The sequence below is a fragment of the Epinephelus moara genome, chromosome 16 (genome assembly GCF_006386435.1).
Source record: "Epinephelus moara isolate mb chromosome 16, YSFRI_EMoa_1.0, whole genome shotgun sequence".
Taxonomy (NCBI): Eukaryota; Metazoa; Chordata; class Actinopteri; order Perciformes; family Serranidae; genus Epinephelus; species Epinephelus moara.
In genome coordinates this window covers 47,824,586-47,849,205 of record NC_065521.1, presented here as the reverse complement: position 1 = coordinate 47,849,205, position 24,620 = coordinate 47,824,586, and the positions used below count along the sequence as shown (strand labels likewise).

Sequence of the window (24,620 nt, the reverse complement as noted above, 5' to 3'; positions counted from 1 at the left end):
TAGTGTCACACTTCATCATCTTCATCACTATTGTAGCCATCCCAGCAGAAAGATTGAGCGTGCTTGTGCTTATAAATATTTATGGTTTGTTCCAGATGACTGTAAAGCTCCATATTCAGCAGCTTGTGAGAAAGCTAAAGATGGAATTATTTATTTATTTATTTATTTTGCATCTCTGAGACCTGAACAATGCCTATCCTTTCTAAATTAAAGCAACTTTTTCTACCTTGAAATTACAGCTTCAGGTCATTTTGATGGCACACTGACTTGTAATAGGAAGAATGGCGCCTCTTTTAGTGCCACCTGTTCTTGAACTATGTAACTTTGGTAGGATCACCTGGGAGAAACACTTTTCGGCACTACGTCACACGCCATCAGCAAGTTATAAGAAGAAGCTAGCTCGGTATTCTCTGAACTTTGGTCATGGCAGAGGCAAACGACTGTTGTTATAAATCTCCCAACCTAATACACTGCAAGCATTGCGTGAATTATGCCTTGTAACTGAGCAAACTAGTGCATGGTTGTCTTTCTGTTCGCTGTGAGACAGATTGCACTTTACGTCAGGACAGTACAAAAACTTTGCAATCTGACAGCAGAATGGACGTCCCTGCCAATATCCAATTTAATTTAGAAATGGGAGACAAGAATTAGCTAGCTAGCGCGCCCTGTGAGTGAGGCGGTAGGAGACTACCTTACCAAACGGACTTTCAGTTAGGGGCTATAGCAACTTAAATTCAGCCAGCACAAACCCCTGCACCGACACTGCAGTGGCGTCACATTGTAAAAATACCAATTCTTGCACAATATTACTCTAACACTTGTGGTTTTGTTGCTGATTTCTCAAGTCGAGCTACGGTTACAGCTAGACTAGGCCATCGAATTGGACTACTGTCCTTGTCCCAATATACAAGCACGGGAGGGGAATCGATTAACTGACCAAAGTATGTCCAACTCTGCTACGATGAGTGGCAATATGTCTCCTTTGAGGTTGTCAGTATTGGACCTTTTTCCTTTTGACCTATTAAGTCACAGATCAAACAATTGACATACAAGTTAGCTTTACTTTTTCTTCTATTTTTTTCTGCTATGCATTTGAGACGTTTTGTCTTCAAGGTCGAAGGTGGAAACTGTGGCGCATGCGCAGGGTGCCTCAGCCAGTTTGGGTCTGATTGGCTGTGTACATGCAGGAGGAATTCAACTCCCAGTCACATTATCTGGGTGTGGTAGTCTGACTTTCAGAAATTCGATTTGGTACAATTTCAGTCGGACTAACATGTTAACATGTGTTTTAAAAGTGCTGTTGTAGTCGGACTGACACAGTGAATTGATTTTTCTCATGTGAGTGTGGATCAAACAAACTGCTCAGGCCTCCCGCAGGGATCCAGTGGGGCAGACCTTGTATTTTTACATTTAATAGCATATCTGAAATTGCAAAACTTAATTTTTCTGTTTCTGTGAATTTAAATCATTGCTGCAGAAACAGTCTCTCCTCTGGCTGCTGAAGTTTTGATCTAGTCGTGAGATTGCAAGACTGAAACTTTTCCCATGTGTCAAGCATGAAAGGGTAGGAGGAGGAGGAACTACAGTGTCTGACACAAAAACACAAATGGCCCCATCTAGAGCCAGTGTTTGGTTTGTCTGCTTTGGGCTACTGTAGAAACAACATGGTGGACTCTGTGATAGAGGACCTGCTCCATATGTAGACTCATTCAGTGACTCTTTCTAGAACAACAATTCTTTTTTTTTTTTTTATAAATCCTACACACTTGACCTTTGAGTTATTGCTTTAGATGTATTCCTATCATTTTGCAGCACGGCTCAATGGATGACGATGACAGTCTGGTGGTTGGTCCACCACTTTGGGCCTGACTGAAATATCTCAACAAATATTGGATAGATTGCTTTGAAGTCAGAGTCAATCCCTGACTTTTCCTCAAGCTCCACCGCAAGGTTGACATTTTTGGTTTTGGGTGAAACGCCTACTGGATGGATTACCAAGAAATTTGGTACACATATCCAGGTATGTACAAAGGTTCAGATGTGGAGCCAAGAAGAGCCTGATGACTTTGGTGATCCCCTGGCTTCTCAGCTAGTGCAGTAGTTCAAAGTTTTCCTTTATCCAGTGAAGTATCTTAACATCTACTTGACGAATTGGCACTTAATTTCATACAGACTTCCATGGTTCCCAGACGAGTTATCTCTTGGACTTTTGTGATCCTCTGACCTTTCCTCTAGCACCACCATGGGGTCGACATTTGTGGTTTGGAATGAAATGTCTTGACAAGTTTTAGATTGCTATGACATTTGGTTCAGACATTAATGTCCCTCTTCGGACGAATTATTATTACTGTGATTGTTACTTTAGTGCCATCATCAGGTCATAATTTAATATTGTCCAATACTTTGCTTTATGACATAATATCTGCAAAACTAATGACATTTCCTTCAGCCTCAGCTGTACCTTGTGTTTAGAGCTAATTTGTGAATGTTAGCATGCTAATGCAATGAACTAAAATGGTGAACATGGTAAATATTACCTGCTAAACATTATTGTGTGGTAGTCTTAGCCTGTAAAAAAAAGTCCATTACATTTAAAATCCTACATATGTAAATGTACAGAAGGGATTATTGGCAATATCGCCTGCTTAAAGCATCAAAGGTAGAAGTAGTCATAATATAGAGTTTATTATATCACGGCTATTATTAATATTATCATCACATGTAGGCAGCATTTAATGTGGAAGTATAGTACTGGCTAACTACTTTATTAACTGTTGCCCAGAGTTGCTCAACTTTGTGTCATAGGATGATTCAGTTTTGTATATAAAATATTAATCCTAAAGTCACTAGAAGGCGTAATTGTTGCTGTTTAATCAAAGTTGAGGAGGAAAAAGTACAATATTTATGCAGTGCAGTCAAAGAATAGTAGCATAAATATAAGAACAAGAAAGTGAAAGTTTTACTTAAGTAAATTTAATTGGTTATTTTCAACCACTAGATTTTTGGCATACTCAGGGTTTTCTGGTTTATGTTGTTTGTGTTTTTTGTCTTTAATCTTGTCTATCTTTAAACATGTAATTAAGCTTTCCTGAAATAATCCCACATCATCATAGACATAATTGTTATTCTCATCTTCCTCTCCTTATCATCATCATCATCATCATCAGCAGCAGCAGCAGTACTCAAAGNTGTGTTTTTTGTCTTTAATCTTGTCTATCTTTAAACATGTAATTAAGCTTTCCTGAAATAATCCCAAAACATCATAGACATAATTGTTATTCTCATCTTCCTCTCCTTATCATCATCATCATCAGCAGCAGCAGCAGTACTCAAAGTCACAGAAAGAAAACACCCAACAACCGTCGTTATATTAATATATGTTTAATTCTTCTCCATTTTTATTATCATTATGTTTTATTTTCATATTTGCAAATCTTACAGGTCCTCTGTGCATGGACCTATCATCACGGCACACACATTGGCACAACAAGATTGTTCAGAAATAGATAAATTCTAATCACACTTTAATAGCACACAATTTCATGACTTTTGCAAGGACTTGGGAAAGACATAACAATAACAAATTTGATCTTTTTTTTTCCTCTACTGAAATCAGAATTTGTAGTATGATGTGCCAAAAAAATAAAACATAATAGTAACATGGACATTCTCAATTCTCAAATAAACAAAGCATAAATAAAAAGGAACTTAAAAACATGAGATATAACCATAAGATGTGCAGCAGTTGAATAGAGCTCTGATGAGTGTGATGAGTTTTGCCATAAAGGTGCCTTTAGAGCACAACACTTCTCCCTAACATGAAATAAAATAATCTCTGTCTTTAAATAAGAAACTGCTGACAATATAAAAATACATGGCATTGTACTGTAGTTCATTAAATAAACCAACAATTCATATATAAAATATTATATTGACGTGTATAAAAATATGCCTTACAACTTTTTGAAAAGGGTAACAGCCGTAAGCTTTTTGTCTGCCACTTCAGAACACACAGTCGACCACAAAATTCCAACATATGTACAAACAATCAACTAATAAGCAGTCAGAACGCCATTTTGACGAATAAAATGAACAGAAGCATCCAGGATCATATCTGTATGACTATTTTTTCTGACTTGACATATATATAAGATACTGTAAGATTCAAGCAGTACTTGATGGAAACACATACTCAAAAATAAATTAATAGAAAAAGAAATATTCTGTCAATTAGGTATGTTGATATCAGTGTATCTTTGGAGAGAGGGAGAGAGGACGGTGAGGGAGACACATTTTTCAAACATTTGTGTCACATCACCTGCGTAACAGTATTTCAGCCCACTGAGATCAGAACAAACACAGGCAGTGTCAGCTATCCTAAAGTAAAAAGGAAAATAAAATTCTACCAGAAAGCCGGGACAAGAGCCAGGGAATATAGAGATCATTCGGAGTAATACCGCTTGGATCACTGAGGCAGTTCACGGAGCATTAATGTGAGCATGCAGCATGTCACTGGACGACGCAGAGGACGTTGCTGCAACTGTTGAACATTCAGGCAGATGTTATTGTTGCTGCTGCTGGACTGTGAGAGTGTGTGTGTCTTGCTTCTAGAGAGGACATGAACGTTAACTGGTGTGTGTTTTCCATAGGAAGTGGTTTATCCCTGCTACCTCCTGTCCAGGCAGTGTCTAGCACATGCTAAAGCCACCCCCTCTCCCTGTGCTCCTGCTCCTCCATCACCTCCTCCTCTTCCTCCTCCACCACCTTCTCCTCTTCCTCCAGGCTCAGAGCAATAGGACAGACTCATCCCTCACTCCCCATCGCATGGTAAAGTACCATCTTCGCTGGCACGTGAGGGCACGGGCGTGCCGAGTTCATCCACGCACCAGCAGTGGCCACGCTGCATGCCCTTGGAGGAGCGGCACTGTGTGAGATTAAAAGACAGAGAGGGAGATTTTTTGAAAGGGGAAGGAGGGCGGAGATTGAGTGGGAGCGTGGGGAAAGGTGGTGAGGGAGAGAAGAGAGAGAAAATGATATGTCATCATAGCGCAGTACTGATTCTCTGAGCTCACAGCTGAGAGGCTCAGAGAGAGAAGTGTCAGTTATTCTCAGCCCCTTATGGTCACAGACAAATCTCTGGATGCACCGAACAGAAAGCTGCAGTGGAGTGCAGCTCTCAGGGATGCATACAGTACAGAGACACCAAGTCGGTGCAGCAAAGACACATTCTCACATCACATAAAGTTAACATGTCTCATGATGCTTCAGGTGACTGTAACACTCTACCTGCTTTTTCCTGTAGAAGCCACGAGTGTCACAGTTGGGTATATAGATGTCACGGTCAGACTGGAAGATTGTCAGCTCCAGACCCCTCAGGACACTATTGAGCAGCTTGCGGCAGGGTGCCTGAAAACAGCAACGCAGAGTGTGACTTCAAACATCACCAGAGGCAAAGAGGGAAGACCTGTCTTCATCTAAAGAGTGGCAGAGGCAAGCTGCTATCTCCCCTCAGGTGATTGTGTTGGCAGAAATCCTCTTTGATCACAACACATGTCGATGTGAATCACAAAGGATTCGCTACAGTGATGCAGCATCAGAGCCAGAAGCAGGGAATATGTATATTTATATATATCAGATGTCACATATTGTGTAACATTATATAACCATATTGTTACACAATCCTTTGGCTTTTCAGGTCACTGAATGGTTTGAAGTGACTGTGCGTTTTTGTGTCACTTAAACTATGTCATTTTGATCAATTCTGTGACTATCGTTGTTCCCACGATCACAACAACACATATTAGTTCAAATGCTGCAGATCACCCGGCTCGCAAAGTGAGAAATCTGTGGCGGCAGCGGCCGACTTGAAACTTTCCTGATTCACATCATGCTCAATTAGTTCTGCCGCATAGCAGCACACACATCATGCACCATAATGCATGGCTTCAGGGCAGTGTGTGTACATGCCACTGCAACACCCCAAACAGCAGAGGATCTATGGTAATAACTCTCTGTAACACAATGCAGCTCGATGTACAACCCTCTCCATCACATATGATGTGTATTAACACAATCTTGCCACATAAAATGCTTTATACATCTCAGATTTTTCATCATTTAGGTGATGCTCCATCAGCTTCACCCATTAAAGACTGTAAAATAAGAGCATGAACTTACTTTTTCAATGTCACCACTGTGTGAGGGATGGGGACCTGAGAGGAAACGACACACGGGCATGAGAATCTGACATAAAACTGTCGTAGCTGTCAACATCAAACCACATCCAATGTCACATTTTACAGTAAAAGCTGCATATATGATATTTAGACAATCTTTGCATATTTTTGCACAAGACAGTACTGAGCAGTCACTCAGATGAGATCTATCCGGGGTGGTCATTCAATGAGAGACCTAATTTTCCATCAGTATGTTTCCTTTTCAGATAGTTAATCGCAGTATCTCAGTTTGAACAGTAGATGGAGATCACTGCAATAAAAAGCAGCTTGATCAGGATGTAGGTGACACTGTGACAGTTTCACATTCATTCTTAAATCTCTACAGAGAGGCTGACTTGTAGGACAGATGATTGTCATGCACCCCTGTCATTCAAATGGATGAAATATATGTACAAATCAAATAAACGCAGGGAAATGCATCTTCACTTACACACTGTTGCAGCACCCAGAGACTGAATCAAAGCTGCTTGTTTTATGTGATTTGCCGTCATATCTGATTAACAGATCACAGTCCTTTACAACAGGACTGTAATGACAAATGACATTTTTATCACAGTGACTCCAGAGGCACTGCTGAGCACTAGTGGATGCTTGAGGTCTGCAAATTCATCTGCGGTGCACAAATGCATCCAGGCTTAAATGTCACACACTAATTGGCCTTTCTTTTTGTTGGTGAGTGACACAGCATCACATGCAATCCACGGCACTTTAAATACAGTAACGTGTGGTGGTTGTGCCAATGCACATGTCTCGCCTACCTGCAGTGTCCATGCATGTGTCTGTGTGCATCTGTAGGTGCATGCATTGTGCGTGTGCATACATGATTTCATGCACGTGTGCGTGTGTGTGTATACAGTATCTTACCTGTGGGGTGGGGCCTCTCAGTGGGACTAGTCCTGCTGTGCTTGGCGCAAATGCCCCTTCCCTGCAACAGAGCCTGGAGGGGGCTGTGCTCCCTTGGTGGGGGAACACAGCGGAGCCCCTTGGCACAGCTCAGGGTGTACACACCACAGGGCTCTCCCTGGGCCAACACTGACGTGCTGCCGGCAGCATTATGGTCCCTGGGGGGCCGACCTGCCCCCAGTGGATCCCTGCAGGAGGGACAGACCTTGAAGGGGCCCAAGCGGTTTGCCCCGGTCCATGATCCGCAGTGAGCAATCAGCAACAAAACAACGGTTGTTAAGTTAGAAAGGATAGGCATTTTCTGTCCAGGTCTCAGGTTCTCCACTCTGTCCCTCTCTGTCAGTTAAATGTGGCTGATGCTATTTCTGGATGTATATTTCTCCCTCACTCTCTCTCCCTTTCTCTCCCCTTTCCTCAGTCTTCTTCCCGTTTCTATACAGTAGCTGTTCCTTGGTGCTTTGCCGGTTGAGTCCCCTGCAGTGCCAGAGGAGACAAATGGAGATCGAGAGAGACACAGCAAAGCACCAGCTTTTAAAGATCTGAAAGGCGGTGATAGAGAGTGAGTGAGTGAGGGAGAGAGAGAGCACAGTTATGACACCTTCAGGGGCTGGGACTCAGAGAGAGAGAGAGGGAGAGGGAGAGGGAGAGAATGAGAGGGAGGTGGCAGGGAGGGAGAGAGCAAGTGGGGGGTGGATTATGTTCCTTTCAGAAATTATCAAAATCTCTCCACCCTTTCCTGTTATATACTAACACATACATCCAGCCTTCTTCTTCCACTCACGCTCAACGTTACAAACGCTCAAACACTTCGGCTCTTTGCACTTTCTTTCCAGTGTCAGAGACCTTTCTGGAATAGTATTTGCCATGGTAACAAATACAAATGTATATGTGCCTCCATCAGCCTCGCCACTGCAATGCCATTTGCTACAATAAATACACAGCTGTGTGATTTCTCCTGCTCGGATCATGTAGAGAATATTTCCTTGAGAAACATATAACACCACAGCTGAGATCTACACCTCTGTCTTTCTGTCCAAATGACAGAAACACACATCAAAGTTTAGAGGATGTTGAATGAATGCATTATAAATTAAACATTAAAGAAATTAGATTCCCTAAAAATGTATATTACCAAAGAGAAGTGTGACATTACTTTATGTAACAAGTGAAACTGTGGCTCCGCATAATCAGATCACTGCTGAGTCAAGAAGGCTAATCTTGTCTTTAATAAGCAACTCAACTTCTAGATTATATTTCATCAGCTATCAGATATTAACTCACTTCATATCAAATGTTAAAGTGTGAGGGCAACGAAGGAGTTTGCTCACCAGTTGTTTGAATTGGAAGAGTAATCATCTGGATAATTAGGAGGAGGAGGAGGAGGAGGAGGAGGAGCACTCACTTTTGCAGGAATGCACATCGACCAGCCCGAGCCAAGCTGCTAATAATGCAATCCATTGCTCCACTCAGCCAGCTGGGATTTTCTACACGGGTGCCATCTTCAAAAGATCGCTACTGAGTCCTTGACCCACGACTTAACACACGACATTTGATCCTGCCATTCAGCTTCCATGTCTGAACAGTTCTGTGACAGAAAAAATACAGTTTATTTGCTGCGTATATAATGATGTTGTTATCCTTAAATATACAGGGCAAAGTCTTTATACTCTTCAATACAGACACAAAAAGTTACTTTGCAGTTAAAGTACTTCAGTAGCCTGTGAAGTATTCTCCAACCTCCACTTCTGAGAAGTTTAGAAACTTTTTATGTAAGCTTGTTAGCTTTCTGTGAGATTGTCCCAGAAAAATGTGAGGAAGAGTCTTCTATTATAACCAATATAACATTTATGGCATCAGCAATTCTATTTGTGCAAAATATTTGTTATTTTTATACTTTGATAACTGCAGTAAGGACGCTCTACTTCCACGCAGCACACTGTGGCACTGCAGGAATATATGTATGTATAAAAGGAGAAAATGAAAGCAAAGCCAAGGATCTGCACACGAAGATCATCAGTAGAGTGTTGAAGAATTCCTCTCTTATCTGGAGCCTCATTGTCTCCTGTGTTATCTGACAGTGCCTTGCTGCCATGGGCGCTCTGTGGACAGATGCAATATGAACATGATACCAAAAAAAGAACGCTTGCATAAGCAGAATTTGGATATTAATGTAACAATGCTGACTTGTACTGGTGCCTTTGAAATAAGCAGGACATTTACGTACAGACACAAAATGTGCTGTGCACAGTTTGCCTGGCACTGGGTCACATTTGCTCCTGCAGTAGTAATGCAGACATAACAGAGCACACACAGACAAACCCACTGGCCTGTACTTCCCACTGGAATTTGGGGCCACATAAGGCCACAATTTGCTTTGCCATCAGTGGGCTGTTGGTCTAATTAATCCTGGCAAGGAGGGCAGAAATCACCTGCCGTCTTGTGTTCCCATCAGCTCCCTAGCTGTTCTGTTTCCACACATCAGGAGATGTTCCAGGACACACGTCAGACCAACGGGGGCTCTCTTTTCCACATTGCCCTTGGGTTATTCATTTTTCCTCCTCTAGCCACACGGTTTCTTCCTCCTCTCTGCCTCCCTGGCTCAATTATATCCCAGCTGGCTCGGAAGGTCTCTCTGCTGCCACTTCAACATAGCAACCAGAATCCACACAAAACCCTGTGGTGGGACGCTGCTCTGTGGAGTAGTATGCCCCTGACCTCTGCTACGGTGATTATATTTCAGTTTAGGGTCATGAAACCAGTGGTGGCATGTAACTTAGTACATTTAGTTAAGTACAGTTTTAAGGTACTTGTGCTTTACTTGAATATTTCTATTTTATGCCACTTCTAATCCACAACATTATGGAGGCACTTTTTACTTCACTATATTTATCTGACAGCTTTAGTTACTTTGTGGATTCAGATTATTAATACAAGATGTAAATCAACTCATAAATCATTTTGTATTATTGTAGGCTAAGATACCCAACAGTATATAAAATAGTTAGCTCCATCTTTACTGGCTGCAACATTAAATTAATGCACACATTAATGCTCCATTAATTCAGTAATATAATATAGACGAATCTGCAAAATGAATACTTTTACTTTTGGTGCTTTAGCATAATAGTTTTCCACTTTTACTCAAGTAAAGTGGGGCAAATTGGACACATACACACGGACGCACACAATCCGAGAAACATGATTGGCTGAAAGCTTGTCACCATTTCCCAAAACTCAATGCGAGTGGCTGTTTCAGTAACGCGGTGTGACGTCACTGAGAAGCGCCGAACTCTAGTTTCCAAAGTTTTTATGAGGAGCTATGGATAGCTGATGGACAAAAGTGATTTTCTGTCACATTAGCCCCCTAGATAACAGGTAAGCGTTCGACTAATCGATATTGGCACCTGTAATTAATCATTGCTCTCCGCTCCACTGTTAGCAATAGTCTTCCTGTTTGCGGAGCGCCGAACCTCTGCTTTAAAGCAAAGAAGCTATCACGTTAGCCGCTAATGTTGCTAACCCATGTTTAGCTTTGCGACTAAATTCGCGCCTCGTCACCAACTGACAAACAAATACGTACCTTTTTAAAATGTTATGTCGGTAACACGCAGCTGTAATCCATGTCAGCTTAAATGGCAGCAGTTGGCTTTGGACATTCATGCTAGCTTAACTTAGGTTAGCTTTACCGTTAGCACGGGAGCTAGCTTGCAGAGCTTGACAGCGTCAGGATGTAAACATTGGCACGCCCACCTCCCCCTCGTTGCGGCACTTTAAACGTCTTTTGTTTTAATATTGGGTAGACTTCTGGGGGTCATTCCTACGTTCCCAGGGTCTTATGTTCCCCTGTTCTGCTTTCCCTCCATATAACACATAAGACACTCTTAACATCTGTCTCCCTTGTGATTTAACATTTAAAGATTTACCACCAACCACAACCTTAAGATCTGACACTGTGCAAAAAAATATAAGCAACCATATTGTATTTATCATCTATACTGGCAACCTGTTTGCGTCGTTGTAGGTGTACTGTACTGCATCTTATTTGCAGCTTACTGTTTTGAATCTTACTCTTAGATTACTTTTGTATTTTGCATCTTACTGTTAGCGAGTTATTATACTTTGAGCCTTAATCTTACTGATAGCTAGTTTTTATATTTTGCACCGTACTGTTATCTAGTTCTATTATTTAGTTTAAATTTAATGTATATTATATTTTACATTTGCTTTTTCTGCTATGTAATTTTAGTCCTTGTATATTGCACACTTTGTTCTCTAGCATTGTTTTTGCAATTGCTGCACAGCAGTTGCCCTCAGGATAAAGTTGTATCTTATTTTACATATGTCTCTTGATATAAACTAACATGATCAGAGATTGGTAAGGGCTATCATCACAGTTCAATTGCAAGAGAAGAAGGGAGGTGGACATTTCAAATGCAGTTTGGTAAAAATCTGTGCAGCTACTGTGGAGACATAAATATTTAAATGCAAGATAACTGCCTTTCCTTTAAATATGAAGACGTAGGTTTAAAGGAGTGTAACATCAGTAGGCAGCAAGGTGTAGGTGGGTAATTTCAACAAGTTGAGCCAGGGAAACGTACATTTAACATTTGATCGAGGGAAGTACATAAAATCCTTTAAAGGGTCTGAATGTGTAGTATGAAAAAGATATAGTTAATATTTATTTTTTATTAGTATTATACTGATATAGACCTCTGTATTTGAAAGTTAAATTTAAATTGAGCTGGGGATCATGTTTGCTGTGCTCTCATGAGATCATCCATCACTTAACAACATCCCAAACCAAAAACAGATGAATACAATCATTACAATCAATGCATATAAGGAGTATTGTTTACGGCAGCTTCATCAGTGTGTCTGTCTTCGTGCATTCTGGGGCTAGTCACCTGTTTTTTCTTGCAAATGCGTGTTTTATTGGCACATTAGAGAGGCCCAAAATCATCTCTTATCACTGCAAGGTAATACTGCAAAAAAAATAAATAAGTAACATCACACATAATTATGTGACATGGGGGTTATATGAACATGCTGAGCTAATGAGTTTATCAAACCTTGCCTGAATAAAATATAACAGTAGTGGTAGTGTGTGAAAGAACAGTAAACCTCCACAGAGAGAGATAAAGAAATATGTAAGATTATAATACATTGCATATATTAACATATACAGAGGGAGTGAAAGTGAGGCTGTACAAATACATAAATACAGTATATAAGCTTATAATTGCTTGTCAGTAGACTGTGTCTTCTCCTTTATTGTATGCACGCACCTAATTATAAAAACTGAACATTTCACCTTTCAAATTATGTATCTAGAGCAGAAACAATTAGTGGGTTAATCAATTAGTCAGTTGATGAAGAATGACGCCAAACGCTCCTTAGTTTCAGCTTCTCAGTTGTGAGGATTTGCTACTTTTCTTTGTCTTATTTGAATGTAAACTGGTTTTATTAGATTTTAAAATGTATGGTGCACAAAGTAAACATTTTGAGGCGTCACCGCAGGCTTTAAGAAACAGTGATGGGCATTTTCCACTGGTTTTTTTTTTTTTTTTACATTTTATAGACCAAACATTTAATCCCTCATTTGAGAAAATATTTGTTACTTGTAGTCCTACATACATACGTGATTTGCTTCACCAAAAGATTACTTAATAAAGTCAGTAAACACATATAGTTAAGTTAGAATTCCCAACAGAAACATAGACACAGAGGCATCTTACATGCAAATGCCTCATTAAGCTATAGCTATTTGTTTCAGACTTGCCAGTTCTGGAGCTGACTGTACATCTGAGTGGTGTTTTATGAAATGACTGTCAAAGTTTGTGTGTTTCTGCAGTATTTAAATGCTAAATTTTATGTCATGAAATGGGTGTCCTTTTGTTGAAGTCTTCTCTGACCTTGTTTTGTGTTAATCTAAAATATGCTGCTATTGTCTGAGTGTCTCTGCTTCATTGCACTCTCACTGAAAATCCAGTACCTTTAAAGTATGATGTGACAAAGGGACTTAATTACAAGAGCAGTCAGTGTCCAACTGTCTACGATAGACAGAAAACCTTCTACAGTCTTACCTGCCGAGAAAACCACAGGACATATGTCAAGAATTTCTTAATCAGTACCAATGTGAAAACAGTAGAATTTAATGTTTCCAATTGTTAAATCTGCCTCAGTGCCATCATCGTGGCCACATATTGATATTGTTACAGGAATATTGTATGAGAGTGTAAACTTTCAAGCAGCTATTGAATAGAAGAATTGGGAGCATATGCTTGAGAGTAGCTGGGCTGTTGGCACATAGAATCTAATGCATGTTTTCTCCCAGCTGTGTTTTTCTTTGTACAGTCTGCAAAAAATTGTGGTAATGTATGATTTTTGTCCCCCATTTTTTTGATTCAGATGGATGACATCAATGTCCTGCACCACAGATGCCTCCTGAATCTGAGGCGTCGAATCAGAGATATTGGGGATGGGCGCCCAGCACAGGAACGGTACATGAGGTTACAGAAGGATGGAGACACACTCAGGTCAGCCTGTTCTTCAACTGAAGTGGAGCTGAAATATGGCTTTGTTGATTTGGGTCTATTTCAAAAGATCCTTCTGTGTTTTATTGTGTTGGTTTCTCTGCCTTCTCATTGGTGGTTTTTGAAACTTGAATGTGCTGTAGTGGGTTTATTTCATATTTTCAAATATTTTCTCCGTTGTATTGGTCATGCCTGGCAAGATGTTGGGCGGGCGTGTTTTCTTGTCTTATAATCATTCTTATGGGCTGAGTTTTTCCTATTCATTTAAGATAGAAAAAGGCTCTGAAGCCACTGCTGTAAATAAAATCCTGAAGGGTTTGCGTGTTGCTAAGCATCAACATGCTAGCCCATTGTATGCTAAGATCATATCAGTGTATTCCTAGCTATGAGCTATTTGGCCTATGAGAGGGTTGTACTAGTTTGTACCCAGGATCCAAAATTAGCTTTTTGGTCTATCTGACAGTGGCCAATAAACAGAAAAGAATTACCTTCCAAAATACTTTTTAACCGGCCATAAAACTGTATAGAATTAAAAAGAACACAAACAAATGAGCATGCGGCACCCTGGTAGCTTACCTGGTAAAGCGCGTAGGCTGAATCCTTATCGCAGCATCTCGAGTCTGGCCGCCCTTCTTCAGCCGGGTTGTGGGGGCAGTGGGCTGAGCAAAGTTTTCTAGCCGTCCCACTCCCCAGCAACTCTTTCCAACTCCTCCTGGGGGATCCCAAGGCTTTCCCAGGCCAAATGAGATATATAATCCCTCCAGTGTGTTCTGGGTCTGCCCCGGGGCCTCCTACCAGTTGAACAAGCCCGGAACACCTCCAGTGGGAGGCATCAGGATGCATCCTGATCAGATGCCCGAACCACCTCAACTGACCCCTTTCGATGCGAGGTAGCAGCAGCTCTACTCCGAGGTCTCTCCGCATGTCTGAGCTACTTATCCAATCTCTAAGCCTTCAGAGGAAACTCATTTCGGCCGCTTGCATCCGCAGTCTCTCTTATGAGGCTTACCTCATTTATTTTATTTGGCAATGTAGGTTTTTACTTGTATTTAGCGAGTGGTGGGTGCTAATGTTGGACCCTGATTGTACCCATTTAAAACATTTTAATGTTTGTATTTGAGAAAGAGTAGGGGTGATAATATCACTGACTCACAATGGAGGTAAGAGATGGAAGACAAACAGCTTGTGGAGTTGTTTGTTCCGCTTTACAGTGATAAACCCAAACTCGTCAATTGCATACCTCAGAACAAGGGCTGCAGTGGTATGAGATTTTGTGGTGCAAAAATGGTATAGCAAAAGATATAACAGTTTCACAGTATCATGGTACATGGTATTACACAGTTACTATTATTAATGTCAGTTACAAATGACCCTTAAAGGAATGAAAACTGGAGGTTTTTTTGGTTGCCTCCAAAACAAAAAAGTCTGACAGGCAGTTGAGGAGGAAAGGAACTAAGTGTGCTCGGGCAGGTGAGATTCTCTGGTTGTCTTTTTTCTTCTATACCGTAATTAAGCAAATGTACATGGTATGATAACCCTCAATTTTCATACCACGGTATACTTTGAAACCAGTATACCGCTTCAACTCTATTCAGAGCCACTGTCAGTGTCAATGGAGGCTTGTTTCTAGGTCAGCATAACATGACACGTAATACGTTTTTGTAGATTGTTTTGTTTGAACCAAGTTTTTTGTTTGACTGTAAACCTCAGGGACCTACCATGCAGTTTACTGTAGTTGTGAATGTGATTCCTTATCGTAAAGATGATGGCAAATGATTCAGCTGCTCAGAACAGGATTGTCCTTGCATCTCCAGTTTCCCTTCCTTAACAAAACATCCTTCCCTTCTGATATAAAGCTGTTAGACATCGTATCTTGCAAATAAGCAACAGACAATAATCAAGTGCATGGCATTTAATATATCTTCCGATAGTCATTGGCTAAAGGGCAACTCTAAATCAGCTTTCATTGTTACATAACTGTTGATAATGTGTGCACATTTTAGTCTCATTTCTGTTGCACGTGTCTCAGCAGTCTTTCATCGAAAAGACAAAGTTGTTCTTCGAGATGTATTTCTGATTGTGCATACAGCAGTTGGACCTATTAGAAGTCACCTATTGTTAACCTGTAATTTCTTCTCTTTAGTTACCAAGGGAACTCTGAAGAGGTGGGTTGCTATGTGGCTGGCCATCCTTTATCAAAGGGAAATTGCTACTTTGAGGTAAGGCTCATTGATAGTGATGCTGTAAGTCAGAGTCTGACATTGTAATTGTGACTGAGCTCTGATTGAGTTGCAGGACCTGACTGTTAGCTCTCCCTGGATTTATTTGTGTATCATTAGTTCAGCTTCTACCTCTGTCTACTTTTTTGTGGATATGTGGTTATCATTAGGAAATAAGTAGACTGTTAGTCCTTTGCACAATCATTCATTTTGAAATGTTGGGTGGGGGATTATTCACAATATGATAGGCTCACCACCACATACCATCGTCCCTGTGTGTGCCCAAGATTGCTTTACCATCCAGCCAGCAATTTTATCCCCTGGAATCCCATTGCTGACAATTTTCTCAACTTCATATTAAATTCTGAGTGCCCCCCTACAGTCCCAGTTCACCAGTGCAAAACCACTACCTCAAGAATGTCCGAGCTGCATTGGAATGAGGGATAGGGTGTGGGTTAGGTGGTATCTTTGAGCAAAAAGATTAGTCTAACACACAGTGTTTTTCAGCAGACGGGCAGGCAGGCTGGCAGCAGTAGAAACTATTGGACATTTATTTAGCAAATGTGATGAGGCCGTTCTAATAGTTTTCATACATACAGAAGAGTGTGAGGTAGAAAGTATTTTTATGATTTAGCATGGGAAGGTTGAAAGAGTTCGGACATAAATTAGGTGCAGAGGGCTGCAGTGTTTTATTTATGAGCCAGCTTGTTTGTTGATGGTGCACGTCAGAGCACGCCTTGTGACGTGTGGTTCAGAGACGGCAGGTGAGGCAGACGTGCTTCCTTGTCTGTGTTCTTAGGCTTCAGGGGAAACATTAGGCTATACATTATCCTGAAAACCTACGTCATTCTGCCAAGCTGCAAATAGAGCCAGACAAGACCATGCAGCATCAGCGTAAAAGCTTTACTTCTTCCACTACTCTTTTCAGGTTTTTTTTTTCTTTTTCAGATGAGAAGCAAACCTTGGACATATGTTGAAACATTTCAGATTTGCATTTAAACAGGCTGACAATGTGCTTTGACATTATTTATTGTGGCAATGAGGTGTCCCAGATTTGTGCCAGATGTGACATTTCTATTAAATGTGATGTCAAACCCTCATCTGACCTCCAGATCACTCCCTCTCCTCCCTACCAAGAAAATCTCAACGATAACAACGTTTATATTTAAATGAGAATCACATTTGGAGCCTGATAGATCTCTCTGACATTTAAACAAGTGGATTTTAGTGTGGTCATTACCCAGAGTTTTATGCTACATTATTCTCCACCGTGTGACGCACATGCTGTCAGTTTCCAAGATATCTCGAAAATTTGGGAGCGTTTATTCTGATAAAGGTCAGGCTTCCGTCGAGGTATGCGTCACTGCTATCCTCATGTTTCTCCTCGTTCTGCTTTCACAAGGAATTCATTTCTCCTCTGTCTCTGTTGCTGCACGTTCTCCAGTTTTCATCATCTGTCTTCTTCAAGCCCAGCTGAACATCTGCAGCATTCCACTTGTTTTAATAGACTTATTTGAAAAAATTCATATCAACATAACTTTACGGCTCATCGGTGAGGACATTCCGGCTCTGTCCTCATTTCACATGTTTTTCTAACTTTTATTCCCATCGTACAGACACAAATGGTATTTTAACAGTTTACGTGTGGAAGTGATGACCTGCCAGGGCCAAGAATTTAGCTCTTTCACAAAGCAGGGGTGTAGAGTATTATCCTTAAAGTGCCAAACTGGAAAGGAACTGTGCCAGGAATTTTCAGTCAGAGAAACCCAAGAAGTTTGGTTTCACATGTGCCGTAATGCAGGAGCAGCGATTTGAAGGTCTGGGCTGAAGAGGGAGGTAGAGAATGAGGGAGGCAGATAAGTGGGGAAGGGGGAAAAGGGCATGCAAGGAATGATGGAGAGGAAGAGAATTTAGAGGGGTGAGAGATGACTTGGAGAGGTCATCGACAAAGGAAGAGAACACCGAATGGGGCTATTTTTTTGTGTTTGCCTTTCGCCTAATTCTGCTTGGTAGTGTGTGTCATTTTGCCCTGATTTGACTAAACTAGCAGGCTGGAGTAACGCCACAGATGATGAGGTGACTGTGGATCTCTGGATGAGAGATGTACTGGTGTATGTACATGCCACAGTTATTGTGGCCGAAATATCATGGTTAACGTATTATTTCCATAGACACCAGACTTTCCAGGAATTACTCTACACCACAGTTGTCTTAGATTTAATTAAACCTTACAAACTAAACACTGAACTGTAAATTGCAGCTTTGTTGGACATCAAATAGACTAAAAACACCAGAAGGCGCCGGATGTTGATATCACAGAGGGTCGCCATAAATAAATAAATGTGTGGGAAACCCTGAACTAATCCTAGAAAAGTAAGTAAAGAAAAGCTATTACAAGAACTAGGGCTGTACCCAACTCCGAATTTTGCCAGTCCAATCAGATTCAGCCCTTAAATACGAATATTCAAGGATTTGTTCTTTTTCCATATGAAGTTTTAAGATTTGAACGGGCTCAGTGGGACGTTCAGGGTGACAGCGGCATTCATCTAACATAGTAGACAAGCTAACTGCGCTAACGACAGGTCGGGGATGTGCAACATTTCTTGCCAACACTAGATATCAAACAAAAGCCAAAGACTGTCGTATTAAGTATCTGTAAGCTGTCACTTCACCACAAAATCTGGGGACCAAAACATCCCCAGAAGAACACTGCACAGCAACCTGACTAGCCAAAAAAACAAAAAACAAATCAGTCGTAGTCGACTGATGGGTCTCTGACTGATGATTCGAATATCTGACTTTCCGGGGGCAGCCCTAGAGAGAATGCAAAAGTATTTTGGGAGAATCCAAAAACAAACAAAAAAAAAAGTCTTGACTTGACACTTGGTGGTTTATGGTAATGTTACTGTGTTGGAATTTTGAGGGCTTGTTCGGGAGTTATGATCCAACTTACCATATTGTAATACTTCCTAGAGTGTGAGAGCATTGCAGTGTTTCCTGCTGTACCGTGCTGTGTTCACTTGGCCCTTTGAAAACAGTGTTGATCTCAGTATTGACGGTAATAGAAATAGCTGATGGTATGTGGTTAAACCGGTGTACCAGCACATCTCTACTCTGGACAGCTGTATACCCGTGCAGGGAGTCAGACTCTGGGCATCTGGCAGGGAGCCATACCAACCAGACAGAATGAGGACTCAGTAAGGCAGAGATTTACTGGGGGGCGTCTTTTCCTGAGTATAGCTTTTCATTGAAATTGAAGTTTCTCTCAATATAAGACTTGTGTTTTGATTTTGGCTCTGTGCTGTAAATTCATGCTGTTCTTTTTTAGAAATACCTTAAAAAAACCCACATACATTGACTGAGCAAGCTCTATAAAGGCCTGCTCCAAGTGTTGCTAATTGGTGCCATGGTTGTCTTTGTGTGTGTGTGTGTGTGTGTGTGTGTGTGTGTGTGTGTAGGTGACAATAGTGGACACAGGGGTGAGGGGGACCATTGCTGTGGGCCTGGTGCCTAAATTCTACAGGCTGGACCACCAGCCTGGCTGGCTGCCATACTCTGTAGCTTACCACGCTGACAACGGCAAGTAAGTCAAACCACAGTCATCTATTCACCACGGTACAGCATTGGTTTCTTGCATGGTTTAAGAAAATGGATTGTGGCCTGTTGGTGCTGCATCCACACATAACTACATCAGTCATTCCCTATATGGCTCTGCTTAGCTCTCACTCTGCATTTTTCAACAGCATAAATCTTTAGTCCATGAATTTATAGTACTAGAAAAGAAAGTTTATAATAGTGAAAAATGCATATTGCAGTTTCCCAGAGGTCAAGGTGACCTCTTAGATCTGCTTGCTTTGTGTAGCCAATATCCAAAACCCAAATAACCTCAAAGACAGCAGCAAATCCTCATAATTGAGGAGCTGGAACCAACCAGTGTTTTGCATTTTTGCTTGATAAATTCCTTGTATGTTACTCTACTGGTGTCGAAAACTTGCAGCAGAGAACACAAGCAGGAAGCTGCCCTAATGCAGCGATTGCTGTCTACCTGGAGAACACTAGCTGTAAAAAGAATAATTATTTAAATGTTGTTTTGTTGCAGTAACTATCTAGTTTTTATATTTTGATTTTCATCTCTTCATTCTTTCAAGGTTATATAATGGCAACCCTGTGGGTCAGCAGTTTGGGCCAAAGTGTGCTCGTGGTGACCGCATTGGCTGTGGAATACACTCAGAAAATATTGATGCAGGCTTTACTACAGTCTTTTTCACCAAAAATGGCAAAGAGGTAGGCGTTTTTAGTCACAATGACATTCGGTAATGTTTGTAGTGCAAACATGCTCTGGCTGAGCTGTCTGTATGTATTGTGTTGTCTCTTGTTTCTTCACCCATTGTTTTCTAACATCCCTCCACTATGCAGGTCGGTTCAGTGGAGGTTCCCGTGTCGGCAGAGGGGCTGTTCCCTGCCGTAGGGATGCACTCCATGGGGGAGGAGGTGAAGGTTGACCTGCAGGCGGAGTGGTTCCTGGAGGAAGACGATAGTATGATGATGGTGGACAGCCACGAGGATGACTGGGGGCGGCTTTACGACGTCAGGGTTAGTGGCACGGTAAGAAGTAGAAAAGTCCCTATTGTTTTTCTCATGGTAGAAGCCGTACTAGTCGTAAGAGTATTCAAGTAAATAACCATGTTTCTCTAAGCAGGGACATTAGGGAAGTTTTCAGTTGATGGTGAGCAGGCTTATGGTTAGATACAGTTCCAGGTAGGACTGCAGCTACAGTTATTTTAATAATCAATTAATCTGTTAGGGCTGCCCCCTAAGCATCTACGACTGGGATCGTTGGTCAAGAAAGAAAAGTCTAATCTCATTTTGTCTCATCATTGCACTTTTTTTCTAAGATGAGTCATTGTACACAGAGCAACCCAGGATAAGAGTATTGCACTGCTGTAAACTCAGCCTTGTCTCAAAATTACCTAACTACAAAACTTATTGTGATGGAACCAGAGAAGGATAATGAAAAGGCAGCATGACTAGTTTTTGTTTGCCACTCTGAATGTTAACAAAGTCAGTTAAACTACATTTGAACCAAACGCTGGTACAATCCCCTCCACTGCCGTGCTTAATCTGATTCTTTATTTTTTTATTCCATACCATAGACTGTATATGAAGATGGATGACATGTCTCCACTCACCCCCACTGTACAGAAGTGAAGCTAAAATATCCCGCATATGGCCGTTGCCATGTTGCTCTGATGATGTCTTTCGGAGTCAGTCTGCCCAGTTGCAATTTCCACGTATCAAGTGGAATACTATACTATACTGCAGCCAGCCACCAGGAGGCGTTTGAGATGTTTCAGCTTCACTTTTGGGGAACTGTCATGTTGTCCGTCTTTATGTACAGACTTTTTTCAATATCCATCATCTGGATGAAATCATTAAGTTGCGTAAAATGCCACCAAATACCATAGACGTGTAGCATAGTCATACTGTCAGACATTTTGGTGGCAAGTCTGCACACTAAAATGTCAAGACTGTATGGATTGTAGCTGCTGCGGTAGTGGGCCAATCACATGTTGCATTAAATGGAAGATTGCCTGTGGTGTTTGGCTGGGAGCAAAACCATTATTACACTGTTATTTTTTCAGATCTGGGTACAAAATGGATCAAATGCAGGTGTTGTTTGAGTGGTGTAGTTTGGTACTATTTGATACTGGGTTATTTCGGTTGATACCATAAAGGTATCAAGTAACGATACCCAGCCCTAGTGGCGGCCATGAATAATACATTGTAGGTTGAAGGAAAAACATCCACCCCACCAGATTTGTCGACTACAAGTCAACTTAGGAAATTCTGACTGTGATACGACCCCCGCATCTGTTGAATTAAAAAAAAAAAAATAAAAAATTAAAAAAAAAAAAATAAAAAAAAAATGATAATCTAGACCAGGAGTTCTCAAAGTTTGACGACTGAGTGCCAACTGTGGGAGCCAGCATGTGATTGAGAGATGCACTGGAAAATGGACAAATACCACTTCTATGTTAAACTGTCAACTTGACTACCAAAATTGCTCTAACTTTAGCCAACAGCCCTTAGCCTGGAAATCCAGACTCAAATCTAGAGAGATTTTGAGTCTGGCCCTCACCGATACATACACCCTTCCTACCCAAGGGGCCGCACTAACTGAGGCATATTAAATGCCACCACACGCAATTGGCCATTTGTTTGCCGGCCAGTGGGGCTAACTGATATATTATGCTTTTGCCGTATCCCATAGGCAAAAACATCCTTCCTGGAAACGAAGGCTTCTAGGGCAGTCTTCTGTTCCTCTCTCAAGGAAAAAGATAAGTGCAGCTGGCTTAGCGTTTCTTCCAAAGCTAAATTGAATGGACACGGTCCTTCGGCAGCTGCCATCTTGGCTGTTTACTTTCCGACTCCTACGGCACAGTCATCATGTTACGCCCGCCCAGAGCTCGCTGAGTAGATAACTCAATGCAAGCTATTGAAATGGACCTTGGATGATTAAATATAATGCACGTTTTTCAGGTCATGTCCAGGGGTTGCACAAAATGGTTCTGGGCCAAGCCTCACTTTGAGCAACTATGATTTAGACTGTAAAAAATGAAAATAACAGTTGCATTATCAGAGCCAGACAACCATTCATTCATATGAGACAGAAAAGCAAACCAGTCTTCCTCTTGTTTGAGGCTGTACCACTGTAAGATCAAGGCTCCATACAGTATATAATCTATAGAATTTTCTCAGTTTACTAAATGAGCAGTCTATTAATCCTTTAAGCACAGAAATATTGAACATAATGGTGTAGCATACTGGTATATAAGTGGTTGTTTGCCTTCCTTGTTTTGTGAACACAGACAGTGTATGTGAAAAGAAACGCATCACATACATTCAGTGTTTCTCTGGCATATGTCTTTTTAATAGGACAGATTACAGTGTGGCTTTTCTGTTGCTTGTAATTCTGCGTGGTTGTTGCCAGTTCCCCGTGTTTGTTTTGTGCTCTTACAAGATCCTTCAACTGCCTGTTCTTTAGCAAATCCCTCTTTGTTGACAACTGTACTTAATGCTTAAGCAAGAAAGGCTCAGTGATCTACTTCTCTGTATTATGATCTCTCAGAGCCATCTCAGTGCAAACTATCTGTTAGCTGCTATTGCTGCTCTCTCTCACAAAGTGAATGAGAGAATGTGAAGACTTTAGGGTTTGTAATTAAAGCGTGCAAACTGCAAATCAGTCTGATTCCTACACCAGGTGGGAGCGTCATATATTGATATTGACAGATACATTGACAGACCTAGATGACTCTGGTGCCCTAGTTTCTTTTGTCAAATGTTCAGGGTCAGTCTTTATTTAAAAAATTGTATGCAATTTTTAAAAATGTTTTGCCTGGAAAATTTGCATAATTGAAAGTCATGCTACTTTAACTATTAAAAGGTCTTGTTTGTCATAGGCCTTTTCACAGCAAGTATTTTGACTTGTCAGTAGGAAAAGCACAGGTGTTGTTAATACCATTAACAAAGGCCGATTGCACCATAACTTCAAGACAGTTTTATTTATATGACCCAATATTACAAATCACAAATATGCCTCAAGGTGCTTTACAGTCTGAACAGCAGATGACACCCTCTATCTTTAAGGAAAACTCCCCACAACAGAGAAGGTTCTCTCTTTTGGGATGGGACAGACATGCAGTAGATGTCACACTTTGTGTTTAGTGCAAATTAGCAAATGTTAACATCTAAACTGAACTTAGTAAACAACAAAGCTGCCAAATGTTAGAATGATACCATTTAGCTCAAAGCACTTTTAATAGATTCTTGGTCTTTCTCTGTACCAGGGCTGAGGCAAGTGTTACACAGTTTTGCTGGTTGGATCTGGTTGCAGAACTAAGGCAGGTGTGGTATTGTACATTGCGTTTCCAAGTCGGGATTGAGTCTTGAAGATCAGAACCGTACGGGACTCTGGTTCAAATGTGGCTTCCCGAGGAGCCCTATTCTTCAGGGGTGGGAGGTTACTGTACACGTGCTTGTGTATAGATATAAATGTGCCTGCCTAAGAGCATTTCACTTCACATAGAGGATATTTAGCTTAGTGGGTAAAAGAAACAGAAAAATGATTCACTGTTGCTGTTTTAATTGTGTTTTTCTTAAAATTTTTGTCTGCCGAGAAACAATAAAAGTCCTAATACCAGTAATAGCGTACAGGCAGTGGTGTGTGTTACTTTGTTCAACAGGCCAGAATCGTCACCTGTTATTTGATTCGATTTAAAAAAAATTGTTGCATATACAGTGATGCCACCCAACAACAACCAGTCCATGAATTATCAAAGGGACATGGCAAAATGGTGTCTGTTTTTGTGTCTTTTTATAAAATGTGGTCATGTTACTTGAATACTTTTAGAAATTATGCACCCTGTTATAGACTGCTCCAAGGGCAAAAACTGTGCTGCCAAAGTTTTGGGAAAGTTTTTTGGTCGGACCAATTGACACATTCCCACCTATTATATCCATAAAAAATGCACTTGAAGGATATATCCAGGATGTCAAACTGACTCAGCAGCAACAACAGGTTAAAAAGACAAAGATAGTTAGAAGCTAAAGCCGAACTATAGGCTACAGATCACAGTGTAAAAGTGAACCACCACATCACTGCTGATCGCCACACAAGACAATGAATATAAAGGGAAACTTCACTGATATTGAACCAGCTGTGTGGCATC

General features: G+C 41.0%; 2 protein-coding genes across 2 annotated transcripts in view; one reads left to right on the top strand and one right to left on the bottom strand.

Moving 5' to 3' along the window:
• Positions 1-3,365: 3,365 nt before the first annotated feature.
• On the bottom strand, positions 3,366-8,167 carry igfbp6b (insulin-like growth factor binding protein 6b). Its single transcript, XM_050064511.1, has 4 exons — positions 7,101-8,167; positions 6,178-6,212; positions 5,287-5,406; positions 3,366-4,924 (listed from the first exon to the last, which is right to left on the bottom strand). Exons 1-4 carry the CDS (start codon positions 7,435-7,437, stop codon positions 4,811-4,813), a joined length of 606 nt encoding a protein of 201 aa, XP_049920468.1. The 5' UTR covers positions 7,438-8,167; the 3' UTR covers positions 3,366-4,810.
• A 2,229-nt stretch (positions 8,168-10,396) lies between these two features.
• The window catches only part of spryd3 (SPRY domain containing 3), a 77,658-nt gene continuing 63,434 nt past the window's right edge, over positions 10,397-24,620 (top strand). Inside the window, exons 1-6 of the mRNA XM_050064478.1 lie at positions 10,397-10,514; positions 13,548-13,675; positions 15,816-15,891; positions 19,350-19,474; positions 20,040-20,175; positions 20,308-20,496. Coding sequence (XP_049920435.1) covers positions 13,548-13,675; positions 15,816-15,891; positions 19,350-19,474; positions 20,040-20,175; positions 20,308-20,496 — 654 coding nt within the window. The 5' untranslated portion in view covers positions 10,397-10,514. The remainder of the gene's footprint in view (positions 10,515-13,547; positions 13,676-15,815; positions 15,892-19,349; positions 19,475-20,039; positions 20,176-20,307; positions 20,497-24,620) is intronic.